This window comes from Anolis carolinensis, chromosome 4 (genome assembly GCF_035594765.1).
Source record: "Anolis carolinensis isolate JA03-04 chromosome 4, rAnoCar3.1.pri, whole genome shotgun sequence".
In the NCBI taxonomy this organism is placed as follows: Eukaryota; Metazoa; Chordata; class Lepidosauria; order Squamata; family Dactyloidae; genus Anolis; species Anolis carolinensis.
The window spans coordinates 14,823,469-14,841,686 of NC_085844.1; the positions used below are offsets into that span (position 1 = coordinate 14,823,469).

At 39.2% G+C, this 18,218-nt stretch overlaps 1 protein-coding gene across 5 annotated transcripts in view; it reads left to right on the plus strand.

Moving 5' to 3' along the window:
- cyrib (CYFIP related Rac1 interactor B) overlaps positions 1 to 18,218 on the plus strand; it is a 73,708-nt gene that overhangs the window by 50,864 nt on the left and 4,626 nt on the right. For all 5 annotated transcript variants that reach the window (XM_016992747.2, XM_016992748.2, XM_016992751.2 and 2 more), the window contains 7 exons: positions 12,457 to 12,539; positions 14,326 to 14,447; positions 15,209 to 15,314; positions 15,679 to 15,815; positions 15,915 to 15,992; positions 16,099 to 16,215; positions 17,581 to 17,660. In XM_016992747.2, the coding sequence (XP_016848236.1) occupies positions 12,467 to 12,539; positions 14,326 to 14,447; positions 15,209 to 15,314; positions 15,679 to 15,815; positions 15,915 to 15,992; positions 16,099 to 16,215; positions 17,581 to 17,660 (713 nt within the window). In that variant the 5' untranslated portion in view covers positions 12,457 to 12,466. The remainder of the gene's footprint in view (positions 1 to 12,456; positions 12,540 to 14,325; positions 14,448 to 15,208; positions 15,315 to 15,678; positions 15,816 to 15,914; positions 15,993 to 16,098; positions 16,216 to 17,580; positions 17,661 to 18,218) is intronic.

Consider the following 18,218-nt stretch of genomic DNA (forward strand, 5'->3'; position numbering starts at 1 on the left):
TTATATTCTGTTCTATCTCCCTGGGGGGACTCACAGCAGATTACAGAAACATACATGGCAAACATTCATTGCTATTACACAATTAACAACAAAGACAGACAGTACACAGAGGCAAGGCTTCCCACTTTTTTTCATCTCCGGCATCTGGAGGCTGTGCTCAACTCGGTCATGGAGAGGTGCTGTTGTTCCAATTTCCATGTTGAGGAGCCTGTTGTCCATGGATGCCTTCCTGATCAAATTTCCGGCATGTTTTTCAGGAGCGCCTTTTACCTCACTGCCGAAGCGGTACCTATTTATCTACTCACATTGCTGTTTTCAAACTGCTAGGTAAACAGAAGCTAGGGCTGATGGCGGGAGCTCACCCCAACCTGCGGCTCAAACTACCAACCTTCTGGTTGACAAGATTTTCAGTACCTAGCGGTTTAACCCACTGTGCTAGCCACGGCCCTATTTGGACCTAAATTTGGGATGGAACAAGAGCCATCTTGCCTTCTTAAGAATATCATTTTCAATCACATAACCTCCATATAAAAAGAGGTTAGGGACCACTTCTTTATTTAAGTCTTTATTTCATCCTTTGTTCCATGATGTTTAGTTGTTTATCGTGTGGTGAGTGGTCATGAAAGGTGTAGGGCCTTTTGGGTGATGGCACATATGTTTTATAATTTGTTAATTGGGGCCTTTAGACATTCAGTTAAGATATTTCTCTTCTCGCAGATGTTTGGACTTGATGCCATAGGAAAAAATTACCCTCCTTTCAATCTGTGTCTAATTGCTGGTTGCTTTGAAATCTTATTCTGATTGTGTGTTGAAATATTGTTTAACTTATTTTATTTTGTTTTTGGTTGTGATTATTAGTCATATTGGGTAATCTAATAGAACAGGAAAGCACAGATGCTTTAAGTCAGTGCTCTTGGGCCTCTTTATCTATTGAAGGGCATTGAGTCATGGAAATAGTCTGTCAGGGTCATTATACCTTTGATAGTTGGAAACAAAAGTGGGTTGACTTCTCAGAGTAGCATAGTACTATCTTTTCCCCATCCCCTTCTATCTACCTTTTGCCATGAATGCACAAATAGGAAACTGTTTTAAGAAAAATATTCTGTAGGTGAGACCTGCAATGTCTAGAAAGCTAAATAATTTGGCAAACTGAAATAAATGAAGATGAAGGAGACACATTCCCAATTTCAGTTTTAAATAATTAAAATAGTGGGTAGGTTTCTTGTTTCTATTTTTTTATTATCATTGAAAGGATTCACACTTTGAAAATTATATGAGCCACAGAGGTCTTGTCTGCTTCATTGTTGAATGCTGTTTTTATTAACCAATTGTAGTCAATTATTACTTGTTTATACAATTGGTCCTCCATATTTACGGATTTTAGTATACATGGGTTTGATTCATATGTCTGTCAGAAGTTAACCATAGAGTCACTCTGGAGGATGTAGACATTCCTAGAGGCATATTCTATTAGCTGTGCCTCAAACACCCATGAAAACGGAAAGCCTCCTGTTTCCCAATTCCTAAAGAGTCATATTAACTAAGCAACAATCTTTATGCTTTGTTATTCTTAGAATTTGATATAAGACAGCTTCATAAGGTGTCTGTACTGAAAGTTCACTGTACTCCCATCTGAAGAAATTAGATAAGAAAATGTTCTTGCTCTTTCCTTTCTTTAGATGAGTTTCACCCATACACTAACCATACCCTTGTGGGTTAGAGAAGTGCAGTTGTTTTCTGTAGAATATCTCTTTTTAATGGGAAGTGGTGAATATCAGAGCCAGTGTGGTATAGCGGTTTGAGCATTGGACTGCAGCTTTAGAGCCCTAGGTTCGAATCCCTGCTTGACCCTGGAAACCCATTGGGTGTTCCTGGGCAAGTCACACAATATCAGAAGGCAAAAACATAGGCATTTGAACAAATCATGTCACGAAAACCACATGATATGTCGCTTTAGGATTGCCATAAGTCAGAAATGTCTTGAAGGCACACAACAATAACAGATCAAACGCTAGTTTGTGGCTATAGTCATACCTTTTAAGGCTAGATTTCTGTATTTCTTACTTCCGAATAGATATTTGCCATATTCTTGTTAAAGCACCAGTCTATTTAGAGGATGCAGGAATTTATCCAGAAACACTTGCTGCAATGTGGCTGAAACAAAGTGTTGTGAGTCTTAGAATCATAGAATACATTTGGAAAAGACCATAAGGGCCATTTAGTCCAACTTCCTGCTGTGCAATAAAAGCACAAACAAAGCACCCACCGCAGATAATCATCATCATCATCATCATCATCATCTTTATTTATATACTGCTCCATCTCCTCAAGAGGACTCAGGGCAGTTTCCAACATGTAGAATCATAGAATCATAGAATCATAGAATAGTAGAGTTGGAAGAGACCTCATGGGCCATCCAGTCCAACCCCCTGCCAAGAAGCAGGAAATCGCATTCAAAGCACCCCCGACAGATGGCCATCCAGCCTCTGCTTAAAAGCCTCCAAGGAAGGAGCCTCCACCACAGCCCGGGGGAGAGAGTTCCACTGTCAAACAGCCCTCACAGTGAGGAAGTTCTTCCTGATGTTCAGGTGGAATCTCCTTTCCTGTAGTTTGCAAAAACAGTCAATTGTCAGAATCATCATACAACAGCTTGAACATAGCAAACAATAATAATAAAACAAAATCATAAGACAAACTCTAAAAACTGTTCAACTTAAACATCCAGCCACTGCTTAAAAGCTTCTAAAGAAGGAGTTCTACTACACTCTGAGGCAGTGAATTCCACCATTGAACAGCTCTTGTGGTCAGGAAGTTCTTCCTAATGTTCAGGTGGAATCTCCTGTCCTTTGAACCCATTGCTTCAAGTCATAGTATCCAGAGCAGCAGAAAACAAGCCTGCTCCCTCTTCCTTATGATAACCTTTCAAATATTTAAACATGTCTTGATTAGTACTGATAGCCTCAAGAAAAACGAATTGTAAATGTAATATCCTTTAAGTGTAAACACTACTGTGATCCCTCAAAAATCTTGGAATGTTTGTGCAAGATTCTGTCTTCTGTTATTTTCTGAACTATTTTCACAGTTATAAATATTGCAAAGCAAAATAAGATGAAATTTCCTTGCACTGTGGAGAAAACAGCCAGCAAAATAAATTATCACATCTGCCAGCTTTATGCAGAGAATTGTTAATACGTAATGTTTTCTTTCCAACTCTGCACTTTTTTTATTATACAATGCTTACAGGTGACATACTTAACATTTGCCACTAGATGTCAGCATTGGAAAACAGAATCAATGGTGATGGGGTAGGAATCACACAATATTTTTTCAAAAGAATATTTTACAGTATTTTGACATTTATAACACATACATAATGGTGGCATTTATATTCCTTCTTATCTTAAACAGGTGTAGAAATTAACTTCTAAAATCTAAATTGTCTCTAATGATATAGAACTAGGAAAAAATAGCAACTGTCGTTTAGTCTCAGATCTATACACTTTCTAATCACATTTAGTTTTTAGATGTGTGTGTGTGTATATATGTATATGTATGCATATATGTAGAGAATCAAGCATGATGGATATAATTATCCCTACTATGGCATTTATTTATTTCGTGTCAAAAGCATTGTACAACAAATACATTTCAAATAATGGGAAAAAAAGAAAAAAGAAAAAAAAAAGAAATCACAAGCAACTAAATAGTTTTGGACCAAAAGCGGACAACAGCAACCGCATTGTCTGTAGCTTTAAACAACTCCTCCTCTGTACATGAGGCAGGGCATTGTGGGCAAGCATACATGTGCTGAGTTGTTTGTTCAGCTCCACAGTCACACAAGGTGGAGGATTCCTCCAGGTAGTGCCACCTTGCCAAGTTGTCTTTTGATCTGCCCACTCCACTTCTGAGTCTGTTCAGGGACTTCCAAGTTGCCCATTCTTGGTTTGCCCCTGGAGGAAGACCCTCTTGGGGGACCATCCAGTTAGAATTGCCAGGTTTAGCTGCCCAGAGGGACACCCTTGCTGTTGCTGGAGGAACATCAAGAGGAGTGGTGGTTCTCATGAAGCCCTTCCTTGATTTGAGTCTGGTGGGAGGAGGGTGATAGCCATGCAGTGGGTGGCTTTCACAATGTTCGACCTTTTTTCTCTCACTGTTAGCAGCAACTTCCCGTCGCACGTCAGGAGGGGCAATGCCAGCTAACTTGTAGAGTTTATCAACAGGTGTAGGTTTAAGGCATCCCGTGATGATTCTGCATGTTTCATTCAGTGCTATGTCCACCTGCTTTGCATGGGCAGACTTGTGCCAAACAGGACAGGCATACTCTGCAGTTGAGAAAGACAAGGCCAGGGCTGAGGTTCTTATTACTTGTGGGTCTGCACCCCATGCGCTGCCAGTCAGTTTCCGCAGGATGTTATTGCGTGCAGCTACTTTGTGCTTGGTGTTCATGCAGTATTTCCTATATGTTAGTGTTCGGTCTAAGGTGACACCAAGGTATTTAGGATGGAAACAGTGTTTGAGCTCTTGGCCTTCCCAAGTAACTTTCAGTTTCCTGTTGGCTTCGCGGTTACGTAGGTGGAAAGCACACACTTGTGTCTTGGAAGGATTAGGCTTCAGGTGGTTCTCCTTGTAGTAGCTGGAGAGATCTTTCAAGGAATTAGTGAGTTGCTTTTCAACTGTTTCAAAATCTTTTGCTTGTGTTGTAAGGCCAAGGCCATCAGCATATATAAAGCTCTTTGTGAGTGGTGGTTGTGGCTGATCGTTCGTGAAGATATTAAATAAGGTCGGTGCAAGAACGCTGCCTTGGGGTAAACCATTCTATGGCATTGTATTGCAGTGATGGTGAACCTATGACACGCGTGTCAGCACTGACACACATAGCCATTTTAAATGACACGCGGCCGCATACAGCCACATACAGAGAAGTATGGGGCCGCTTACTAAGAAATATGTTTCATCCTCAGCTCCTGCACGGCCAGGTGCCGTAGCCAAGGATAAAAAACATTTGCTGTAGTGTTGACACCCTGTGCCTGAGGTCTATAGACCAAAACCACAGAATTCCGGCACAGAGCGTCTAGTTCTTGGACCTCTAGTTATTTATTTATTTATTTACAGTATTTATATTCCACCCTTTTTTCTCACCCCGAAGAAAGGGCGGATCACAATGCACATATACATGGTAAACATTCAATGCCATATGACATGCAACCTATATAGACAGACACGGAGGCAATTTAACATTTTCCAGCTTCCGGCTTCATGAGGATATGCTCGATTCCAGCCACAGAGGGACCTGCTGCTTCATTGTCCACTTGTGACACCCGATTCCTTGATGGTATTACTTCCTCATTCCTTTCTGCATGCTCCTGGAAGATTTTATGGTGTCGTAAATTAGTTAAATTAGCCTCCCCACATAAAGCGATACCTAGATTTTCTACTCGACAGATGCAACTGTCTTTTGAGCTGTATAGATCAACAGCGAGCTAGACTATTAATGGTTGAGAGCTCATTCCGACCCAGGCTGGCTTCGAACTCATGACCTTTCGGTCAGTAGTGATTTATTGCAGCTGGCTACTAACCAGCTGGGCCACAGCCCTGCCCGGTTAGGAGATATTTGACCTCACTCCCGGCCGGAGGAGCAGGGAGCAGTGGAATGGCGTGAGGGATGTATCTCTGAGTGCTCTGTGATTGCCATTACCAGAAACCACAGCAACCATCATCCAATCTACTGTTCTGGGGTGTCGTGGATTTCTAATTGACCATCATTACTGAGATAAGTGAGGGGGAGACTGGGAGAGGCAAGGGCCTGTGCTATGGGTGCTGTTTCTTGCCATTGGAAATAGTGAAGTGACACAGTACCTGAGTTATGCTCGGTTGTTTGGCAAATTTTGACACACCAAGCTCAAAAGGTTGCCCATCACTGTTGTATCGGAAAGGGTGAAACAGAAAGGCCCAAGTTTCGTCAGATTCATATACTTGCTGGTGGCATTGATCAAGGCAATGTTTTCTTCCTGGACTGACAAAAGAATGACAAAAATGTAAAGTCAGTGGGTGGCTAGCCTGAAGTGTAACTGCTGCAAATGGTAGAAGCTGGGAAATATCACCTGAACAGGAAAGATCAGGACTAGAGAATGAATTTTCTGAATTCTAGAGTAGATCCACATTCCTCTGGAGAATTGTGCAGTCAGCCTTGGAATCTGGCCTCCTGCCCTGTTTCCTCACAACATGGTCTGAGGGCTGCTGACTCATAGTATTTTTCGTTTTTCACAATCACTAATCTTCTGGCATGAATGGCAGGGATAGCTATATCCCCTTTCCTACAATTTTGTTTGAACCTGACCCATGGCACATCACCGAACCATACTGTTCACCCAGGGAAAATGCAACTCCTGTTTTAGTGTGCATAAATGGAGATATGTGTGTTAGTTGCTAGTATCTGTGTCAAAAAGATGAGAGAAGTATAGTCGGTTCTCCATATTCTCTGGGGTTAGGGGCACAGGACCCCCATGAAAGTGAAAAACCATAGATTTATTTTATCTGAGAGAACAGTTCTTTAGGAATACCTAAATCCTTCAGCTTTCTCTGGAAACTGACCATAGAATTGCATTAGAGGACCAAAACAGGCATCCTCAAACTGCAACCTTCCAGCTGTTTGGGCCTTGAACTCCCAGAAACTCTAGCCAGCTTATTAACTGATCAAGAATTCTGAGAATTGGAGCCCCAACCAACGGGATGGCTGCAGTTTGAGGATGCCTCGCCTAGCAATTTACGGAGAGAACATTTTAAATCAATTTCACAAGTCAAAACCACAAAAGTGGAAGGACGACTACACATCAGCCCTTAGAGTTCTTTGGACGTGTTTGAAAAACATTTTTAAAATGTTTTAAAATGTTTCAGATGCACACAGCTTGTTTATGGCTCTTTGTACCTTTATTTTGAAGCACTCCAGCGCTTTACTTTTCTAGTAATGGTCTTTCCACTCTGGGATATTTAATGCAAAAAGGATTAAGTAGAGGAAAGGGAAGCAAACCTTTACAGGTGGCGACTTACATTAGCAAATCATGGCAAGTCTCATGCGCTTTGGTACACTCTGGGGTATGCATGAACCAACATTGTGACAGAGTCAGAATATTTTTTAAAAGCCCATTATAGGTTCAATTTAGGGTCACCATTGGTCTGAAACGATTTGAAGGCACATAACAAGAACAAGGTGTGTTGGTTCCCAGTTGTGGTAGATGGTGGTAATAACAGCTTGATGGGAATACTGTTTCTTTTTTCGTTTCCTACACCAATATTTATTTCAATATTTAGACTGACTTATTTCCCTAATATTTCTAGACTATATTTTCAGTGTCATTCAGCCCTGGGGCTTGGAATGTTGTTCTAAAATTTGTGTGTGTGGAAATAAATTATGCAAATCTAGCAGGCTTGCATCAATTAACTTTGCGTGCATCTGTTACTAAGTTGCTTTCAAAAGCATAAAATCTACATCAGAAACCTTGGGATAATAACTTAATGTGGGGCAATGATATCACCCTTCTAATGTGACAGAGCTATATAACCGGAAAGCTTATGTACCGAGACTTATTTTCTAAAGAGAAAGTACATCCTGTTTTTGGGGTTTTTAGCATTTTGATATAAGGCAGTGAAGTGCAGTAGTGGAGGCTGGAGTAGATGAAACTATCAAGGGAAAAATCAATATCAGCCCTGCCATTTCACTACCGAAATGCTTACTTAAACCTCTTCACATGTAGGGATTGTCTTTTTATTTTTAAGGATTTGCCTTGTCGCCTTGAAGGTTAGACATGTGCTGTCAGGAAAGTTGTGCAGGCTAGAGGCCATTTCATTAAAGATCATATTCTGCTCTCCGTAGCACAATTAATGGTTTCATGACTTTCTAGATAGACTCTTTGCATATAGTATGTTACACTTTATGACCAGAAGCATAGGTGGGATAGAAATAATATATACTACTGCTGATACTACTACTTGTCGATTCTAGAGTGTTTCTCTGTTTTTCAAGACCAGTGAGTTTGCGTCTTGTTCATCAGTTGGGAATAAAATTGTTATTAGTATGCTCCTATCCTTAAGGGGAATTATCGCTGCTTCTTCAGAACCAGTATTACGTTCTGTTAATTCTGTTGTATTTTTTCTGGCTTGAGCCCAAACTGAAACGTGTCGGATGTTTTTATCGTAAAGGCCATGCGTGCAAGTCTTGTTTTGAAAATATGCCTGGGCTTTCCGCCTGTCTGATTTTGATATGGTGCTTAGCATCAGACAACCCCATAAGGCTGTAATGGACCACGTCATTGTAATCAGATGTGGCGTTCCGTATGTCTTAGTCTATTGAAAGTAGGTCAAGTTAAAAACCGTGGTTCTTAGCAATTCCCATAACCTGTTTCACAGGCCTGAGAAAGCTATTTGCTGATGTCTTAAAAACTGCTGAAAGGGGATTATCAGACGCAGAACAAGAAAAGTCAGGAGTCTTTAGAACAATAATTAGAAACTGAAGCTGGCAAAATGCATCTAAATTTGACATATTCATTTTAGGCCCCGGAAGGGATCTTTAGTGTAATAATTTGGTTTGACTAATGGTGTGACTTCATGGCTGTAGGCGTTCTGCCTGTAATTCCTCTATTAAATGAGGTCTAATAATGAAAGTAAACATGCAGACAAAAGCAAAGGATTGAAGTACATAGATGAATATATTTTCAGCTCAATAAATGAAAAATAAGTAAGCTAGAATAATACAAACCTCAAAGCTATCAAGGAAAATTTGTCAGCCGTGGAATGAGATATTCATGTAATTTTGCCTTCTATTATTGAATGACAACAAAGGACCATTCAATTTGACAAGATCTGAAAGAACATCTCTGGCTATTCAGTATGTTTGCTCCCTCCAGTGACATCAAAAAATGAACATACAATGACTTGTACTGACCAGCATTTTGTTCCTCTGGTTGTTTGATTTGTGTCTGTAAAATGACCAAACAAATTGACTCCTTTTAGTTTGAGGGATGGAAAGAGCAAATGCAGGCTTCCTCTACCTGGTGCCCAATAACTGTTCCATACTACAAGTTTGATTGGCCCTAGACAACATGGCTTATAATTATAGGTATTGTAGTCCAAAATAGATTTCACCAGATTGGGGCTTCTTTTTTCACATCTTGACAGCTAGGCCAACTTTATGAACACAGTTTTATAAACCTCTTTCGTAAGACTGCGGCATTTGAGTCTTACAAGCCGCAAATTGATTCTGTATTTCTTGGAAGCTTGCATTGGATATTCACAAGGTTTAATGTTACAACGGGCCCTTGGTATCCGCTGAAGTTTGTTCTAGGACTTTCCCCACCACACCAATGGATTATCAAAATCTCATTATAGTAAAATGGGGTCCTTTATGTAAAAAGGCAAAATCAAAGGTTATATTTTGGAAATTTTGTTGATGGAACCCATGGATGGAGAATCTGTAAGTACAGAAAGCTGATTGTCCTACTGCCTAACCATAATTCCTTTAAGGTAATTCACAAGATCATTTGGGGAGTAGTGCCAATTTGGAGGTCCCTTTTGCTCCAAATATAAGACTAACATCCATAGCTGTGGGCAGTACATTTATGTAAATCTGGTCAGTTGATATGATGATTGCTATTAATGAGAACAATATTATTGCTATGAATGAGAACAATAGCAACAATATTATCCTTATCATCATCATCCTCTTCCTCCTTATCATCTCAAGTTTGAATTTTAATCAGAATGTTTAATGATACAGTAAAATTACATTTGCTTTGTGTTTGAGATTTTTCACATCTGTCATTTTAGACATAGTGAGGATTACAGATATAGAAGTGATTCACAAGTATATTGAGTTGTGTTTGAATTTGAACAGAGTCCTTCAGAAGCATGGTAGAAATGATGAAATTTCTCTTACACAAAAATCAAGCTATGTTTTCCTTCCAATTTAGAAAGTGTGTGTGTGCATTCAAGTCACTTGTGAACTGATGGCGACCTGATTAATTTCACAAGGTTTCCTTGGATCATGGAGTTGGAAGAGACCACATGGGCCATCTAGGCGAAGCCCCTGTAAGGGATATTCAGGGATGATTTTGCCAATTCCTTCCTCAGAAATATAACCTATAGAATCAGGAATTCGCTGGCGATCTCCCATCTCAGTATTAACCAGGGTTAACCATGATTAGCTCCCAAAATCAGATGGGATCAGCCTTTAGTAATAGTAGTAGTAGTAGTAGTAGTAATAATAATAATAATAATTAACTTTATTCATACCCAAAGAGACTCAGATTGGCTCACAAAAGTACTCCAAGGTGCTATACATGAAATATAATTACGTATCATAAAAACAATACACAAAATTAGACTGAATACAAACAAATGGATAGCCTTTAAAGGTATTTTGACCCAAGTTCATAAAATGGAGTTCCTGAATTAGCCCATTAGAGTTATTCTAATTTTACTTTCAGTTGGATGAAAGTAATAAGTGTGGTGTCTTTTGAGAAACTGGATTCTGTTCCTGTTTTCATGAGGTCACAAACATGGGGAGCATTTGGAGATACAGTCAATTTCAGGTCATAAATATGCTTTGCCATAGCAGTTTCATCTTTTTGTTGCAGGGCCTTCTCTGCTAAATGCTTTCACTGTAAGAGCTTTAAAGAAAGTCGCTTCCATGGGTTTCTGGAGGGACAAGTTGTTCATCCTTCACACATGAGTAAATGCTCTTTGAGCAGAAGATTTCACATGTAGCTCCAGCTACAGTCACTGGGTTTTTAAATAATATCATTCTTTCCCATGTAATACCTTTGAGCACACACTTGACATCTTGTTAAATTGTCAGCACTTGAGATTCTTAGAACCAAAATGAGACATTTCTGTGGTGTCATCCATCTTCATGGATCCAGATCCCTTTTACCAACACATGCCATAAAAAATAAATGCAGTGTATTGTGCAGTTGAAATACATCAATTTTAGTGGTGAAATGTACAAACTGGTTTAAAGAATAGATAGCACAGAAGGCTGTATTTTATCTCGTTTTTCTCAGCAAATATTAATATATGCCTTTCTCTCTAGCAGTTAGCATTCTACACAAAGCCTTTTTTTTGTCAGCATCCAGTCACACAGGTTTCCACTTGCCTTCTGAAAAGGCACAGGTTAGATGGAGGTTGACTATTCAGATTATATGCTACCAAGTTGTATGGATCACCAGAAGCTTTGCAAATCATCCCTTTCTCATATACTGCAAACTTGAGATTGATGATGTGGCATATGGTTTGTGTTCACAGCCATTTATCCTCCTTTGCTGGAATTAGGGCACAGGACACCCATTAAAGTGGAAAAATATCATTTAAAAACATTTTCCTTACTGAAGAGAACATCTTTTGGGAAATCCCTGGATACTCCAGTATTAACTCTAACAGTCAACTTCCAGTATAATGGTTCTGGAGTACCTATAAATGGCTAGAAAAGTATTCTCTGTAACAGTTGTTCTCAACCTGTGGGTCCCCAGGTGTTTTGGTGTACATACAACTCCTAGAAATCCTAGACAGTTTACCAGCTGTTAGGAGTTCTGGGAGTTGAAGGCCAAAACATCTGGGGACCCACAGGTTAAGAACCATTGCTCTATAGGAATCTCTAGGCCATCCAGTACAACTCTATAGTTAACATCTGTTGGAAGTTGACCATAGAGCTGTGCTGAAGGGCCTGGTGATTCCAACAGAGAACAACATACTAATCAAATTTGTGAATAATTAAATCCACAAAAGTCAAATCTGCAAATATGGAGGGCTAACTGCATTGCATTTTCCTTTCAGCTTAAAAAATGATGTATCTTCTTCCCTTGTATTGGCCATAAGAAGCTATAAATAGTCAAGGATGGGCACTTCCCCAAATACAACAAATGTTGAACTAGGAGAAAGTTATGGCTTGCTGAAACATATAGCCACATGAGAGTAATGTTTGCAAGGGGTGGAAGGCGAACTACCTTTTAGGTATGCAGGATATCTGCCTGAGTTGATACTGGCCAAGGAAGGGAACATTTCAACTCAATTCAGTGGTAGCCAGTATAGCCAATTATCAAGATGTAGTTTGATTTTAACTCCCATAGTTAAAATCAAACTACATCTGGAGGCCAATATGTTCTCCACCAATATACCTGTGTAGCTTGGAATCCACTAAAATGAAAATGAAAAACCTATTAGGTGTCATTTCCCGCATGTATATTCTGAAGTGAAATCAGGAAATTAAGTGGAAATAAATCTGTCTGCTACTAAACTGAACTTTGAAAATGTGAATTATGAGCAATGGGCAAAGCAGAAGCATGAACGAGGATTAAGCCAGAAACTGACACCTGCAAGAATACCAAGAAACCTGTGTGCTTCCCCCACTCCTTAATTCTATGCCTTTTGCTTTGAAGTATGTGTCATCCTTCTTTCTTCTCTCAACAGATTCCTTAACATGGGGAACCTTCTTAAAGTTTTGACTTGCACAGACCTGGAGCAGGGACCAAATTTTTTCCTTGACTTTGAAAGTGAGAACTTTTTTTAAAGCATGCATCTTCTATGTCGTGTATCAAGTCCTAAACCACTGAGCAATGAGTAATCAATGGAAAGATTAATTGGACATTATTTGATCCTCCAACTTAAGCTTCCTCTTACATATACGAGGGGAGTCATTGCCTTTAGACAGGGAAGGGAGCAACCATAGATGTAGCAGCCCCTTAGTGGATCACACAGGATATTGTTAGTTCTATTAATCTATTGTAGCTCTTGTAAATTTATTTTGGTATCTGACCTTCTTTTCTTCCTTACAAAAATGTGCCTCTTTGTGCTCAGATTTAGTCCCATCTTTGTACCTTTATGTATATCATGCCTTATTAAGTAAAGATGAGCATAAGTGCTTTATTCACCCATACCTTTACAGTAGTCCTTAATAAACCAGAAAGTTTCTACTTAAACATAGTTTGCTGTTTCATCCAACATGGGAAGTTCTGCTTATCAGTTTCTTGAAAAGCCTAAATCCTAAAACTAGTTTCAGATATGACATGTTTAGTTTTTTGTCAGATCTTTCAGTTTGGACAAAATTAGAAGCTCAGGTTTGTTAAAGAGTGCCAGGATGATTGAATAAATAAATCATGTGCACAAAGGCGTGCACATACTTCAGCTGACTTCCCTGAAAAATAGTATTCAGACTGTGGCCAGTGAGTCAAATTATTTTCCCATTGAAATTATTAATAAAACATAACATTCAGAAAAACTGCCCGAATAAGGGTTCCTGTAAAATTGTATGTGAGTTCCAGGGCTTAAAATTGTTTTTGTTTTTGTTTTTGTTGTTGTTTTGTTTTGGTTTTTTGCCAGCAGAATAGATCCAGTGCTCACATGGATAAAAAAGCTTTACAATCTCACTTGGCTGTTATTTTTTTCTGCAAGCCACTCAGCCAAACAGTAGCATCCTCCTCCAGGATACACACAGCTCTTTTATCTCCTTTTGTCACCAGCGGCCACCTCTCCGCTTCATCCAGGTTCACACAGGTGCCAGTTGATCCCACACATTTTGGAATGATTTTTTAATCATGTGTGAGCTTGCTCCTTACTTGAGCCAAGCCTCTGATCCACATGACTAAGCTTTGGTGACTCCATCTGACACCAGTTTTCCAGGTCAGAGGCAGGACGCTGCCTGACATCCTTTAAATAGGAAACATCAATGTAGAGGCCTTCTGTGTACAAAGCATGTATTCTTCCACCTCTCTACAGCCTTTCTTGCCTGTTAACTTCACAAAAAGGATGCCCTTCTCTTTTATTTTTTAAAAAGAATATGATAAACTCAGATTTTTTTCCTCCTGTATTTATGCATAAAACCAGGGCATGCTTGACATGGAAATTCCAACTTATACAAGTAATGGTTTCGCTTCCCATATTTTTCAGGCTTTTTCTTCGCTCATAGTGCAGGGAATGGCTTTTCCTAAATTCCCTAAAGCTAGCTACCTTTCTGTTTTTTAATCAACAAAGTTTTCATTGTGTGAAGATTGAAACTGTCCCAAATATGATTTGGGAGACAAAAGATCAGCTTTTCAGAGGCCAAAATTTCACCCACTGGTTAAACTAGAACTACTGGCAGCTATGCAGTAACAAGTGGTAGATATTTCAGATGAATTTATTCACAAATATACAGATCACAAATTTTGACTAGAAAAATATATGATAATTAAATGTATGTATATTTACATTTTGTTTATAGGAGAATTTTTAGCAGTGCTTAAGGTGGTTTTGAAAGTCACATAAGTCATATATGACCTAATATGTCCTCCTATTATTTAGATGCTCAACCTACAGAATCGGAAAAAGACATTTATAATCAGGTTAATGTAGTATTAAAGGATGCAGAAGGAATCCTGGAAGACTTGCAGTCGTACAGAGGAGCTGGTCATGAAATACGAGAGGTAATGCATTTCTGGTTGGAATGCTTTGTAATGGGTTCTCTAATCCTGTTTTATTTATTATTGGCACTTTGCATGTTAATACAGATCAGTAAGGTTCAGTTGCTACCACAGACACAAAAAACATTTGAATAAAAAATTGTTTATTACAGCAGTTTTGCAAAGTTTAGCAATGATCAGGTAGTGCATAGGATTATAAACATCACAAGACTTAATTCATCAGCTGCTAGTGGGCATCCATTTCAGTGGAATACAGAATTCAGTTCAAGTTTCAGGCTAAATTTTGAAAGAGTGGTCCAAATTGCTTGATCTATTTTGAAGGTCAGTGTGTTATACTGCTTTTAAAGTAGTGGATTCACTTTCCCACTGACTTGGAAGTCACTGGTGCTGACAGTAATACAATGCTCCTCTCTTCCACTCTTCCCGATGGAATGAGCTTATTTTTCATATAGGAAATGTTGCCACATGTACAGTAAAGCTACTTTCCCAATTTGGCATGCGCTAGATGTGTCAGGTTACAATTTCTGGACCCTAATCAACATTTCTTGAATTGGACTGTAGTCTTAGTCATCTGAAAGGCATCAGGTTGAATTAATATTGCATCACAGAAAGTCCACAAAGTGATATCTCTGTCTTATTGTCATTTGGTTACCCCAGGCTTTGTGTGTGAGAAGGAGAATAAATGTATATTCCTTCTATAAATATATAGAAGGAAAATGATGTGTCTCAGAATAAAGCAAATATTGTTTGATTTTTCTCCCCAGGCAATACAGCATCCCACTGATGAGAGGCTCCAGGAGAAGGCATGGGGTGCAGTTGTCCCTCTAGTGGGCAAACTAAAGAAATTCTATGAATTTTCTCAAAGGCTAGGTAGGTGGCAGTAATACCTAATGAATACATATTTTATATGATATCTAAGGAATCACCAGGGGGTAGCATTGAGGAGAATCCCAAAGGTTTAGCATGGTAGAATTGAATGAAATTACTGCCGTAGTAATTGTTATAACAATAATGTGCCAATTATGCTAGAGATGACAAACATGGGACTGTCCAAATGTTGTTGGAGCCATTTCTCTATTGTTTATGCTACTGAAGTAATAAAGCTGTACTGTTGACTGTGTTCTTTTATTTTTATTATATAGTTACCTGTTTTGTAACAGTCTGCATTCCAGGATATTCAGGGTATTGACATTATTTTATATATAACAGTTTCCTTTATTTCCCCCCAATGCAGAAGCTGCACTACGGGGTCTTCTTGGGGCCCTGACCAGCACCCCATACTCTCCCACACAGCACCTAGAGCGAGAGCAGGCTCTTGCAAAACAGTTTGCAGAAATCCTTCATTTTACACTCCGGTTTGATGAGCTAAAGGTAATTTCAGAATGATTCCAGACTCTTGTAGAATGAGATCAGGAGATGTTTATTGCCAGGATTTATTTATCCTTCATCCTTTATTTCCCCCCTTTCTAGATGACAAATCCTGCAATTCAGAATGACTTCAGCTACTACAGAAGAACATTGAGTCGGATGAGAATCAACAATGTCCCAGTAGGTGGCCTCCGTTTAGAACCAAAGAAAGTAATTACTTGTCATCTTCTGTATTGCTTGTCTATTCAATGCCAATAAAAACTGATTTTTATTTTTTTTTTGTTAGGCAGAAGGAGAAAATGAAGTAAATAATGAACTGGCCAACAGAATGTCTTTATTTTATGCTGAAGCAACACCCATGTTAAAAACCTTAAGTGATGCAACAACAAAATTTGTTTCAGAGGTATGTTTTCACCCAGTAGTGTTTTCAAAAATGCATTTGTTGGTGAAGAGTCCTTCTTGTCCAGTCATTTCACATGAAGTTATTTGGATAATTAGTCAAAACATGTAGATATTGTTGACTGCAGAGTGGTGATAGTTTATATATAACATGCAATTCACTATCTCTTCATGAACAAGGCAACTTTAGATAAAGATTTTTCCCCAATATACAAGTAAATACAAGTGTAATTATACACAAATAATACCCATCATCCACTATATTATTATACAAAACAAATACAATGCTTCCTCTTCATCCTGGAAAGACGTGACAAGTGGAGTTCCATAAGCAGTGTTCCGTCCTGGGCCCGGTTCTGTTCAGCATCTATTAATGACTTAGATAAAGGGTTGAAAGGCATGATCATGAAGTTTGCAGATGACACCAAATTTGGATAGCCAATACTCCAGAAGACAGGAGCAGAATTCAAAACAATCTTAACAGATTAGAGAGATGATTGGCCAAAACTAACAAAATGAAGTTCAACAGGGACAAATGCAAGATACTCCACTTAGGCAGAAAAAATGAAATGCAAAGTTACAGAATGTAACTCAGAACTCAGTAGCAGCACGTATCCTTGTGGACAACAAGTTAAACATGAGCCAACAATATGATGTGACAGCTAAAAAAGCCAATGGGATTTTGTCCTGCATAAATAGGAATTTAGTGTCTACATTCAGGGAAATCATGGTGCTCCTGTATTCTGCTTTGGTCAGACCACACCTGGAATCACACTTTGTCCAATTCTGGGCATCACAACTTAAGGGAGATGTTGACAAGCTGGAATATGTCCAGAGGAGGGCGACTAAAATGATCAAGAGTCTGGAGAACAAGCCCTATGAGGAGTGGCTTAAAGATCTGGGCATGTTTAGTCTGCAGAAGAGAATGCTGAGAGGAGACATGATGGCCATTTATAAATATGTGAGGGGAAGTCATAAGGAGGATCAATGGCTTCAAGCAACAGGAAAGATTCCATTTGAACATTAGGAAGAACTTCCTCACTGTGAGAGCTGTTCAGCAGTGGAACTCTCTTCCCCGGACTGTGATGGAGGCTCCTTCTTTGGAGACTTTTTAAGCATTGGCTGAATGGCCATCTGTCGGGGGTGCTTTGAATGCAGTTTTCCTGTTTCTTGGCAGGGGGTAGGCAAGAAGCCTGTATGATTCTACAGGCTTCTTAGAAGATAAAAATAAAGCATGGCAGAATTCGTGAACTCTTACACAGTTCCTACCAGTAAATGAGATGTACTACGATTACCTCTTAGACAAGCCAATCAAAAAGTGTACAGCTCTTTGCATTTCTGTAACTTTTTTTCTTTTTTTCATTTACAGAATAAAAATTTACCCATAGAAAATACCACAGATTGCTTAAGCACTATGGCCAGTGTTTGCCGAGTCATGCTGGAAACCCCGTAAGTAGAAAACCTATCCCAAACTTTATATGCAGGAAAAGATATAGTAATGGACAGAAGCAGGGAGCGCGACTCTCGCAGCCCCCTGCAGACCAAGGGTCTAAACCAGGGATTCCCAGCCTTTCATATTCTAGTGTTTGGGGACTTCAGTTTCCAGAATCCCCAGCCAGCTTGGTCAACTATCAGGAATTCTGGGAACTGAAGTCCAAAACGCTTGGGGAAGCAACAATGGAGACACCCTGGTCTAAGCCAAGCAAAGAAGAATGTACCTCTCTTTTTAATAGAAAAATGAGCACTTCCAGAATCGGATGAGCATAGTTTATTTTGCTGAAGCTGGAAATTACATTACCAAAACCAAAATCTACAAAGAATAAAATAGTGATGATTTTATTCTATCATGTGCTCCAAAACAAGCTGCTGTTACAATGGATTTGCTAGATACCCATATAGAGAGGTGATGGAGAATTCCGGTCTTTTCTCCTTTTGTTTTCCACTCCTTCTGCCATGCGGAATAAGAGGAACAGATCTACACACACACAAACACACACACGGTTGAAC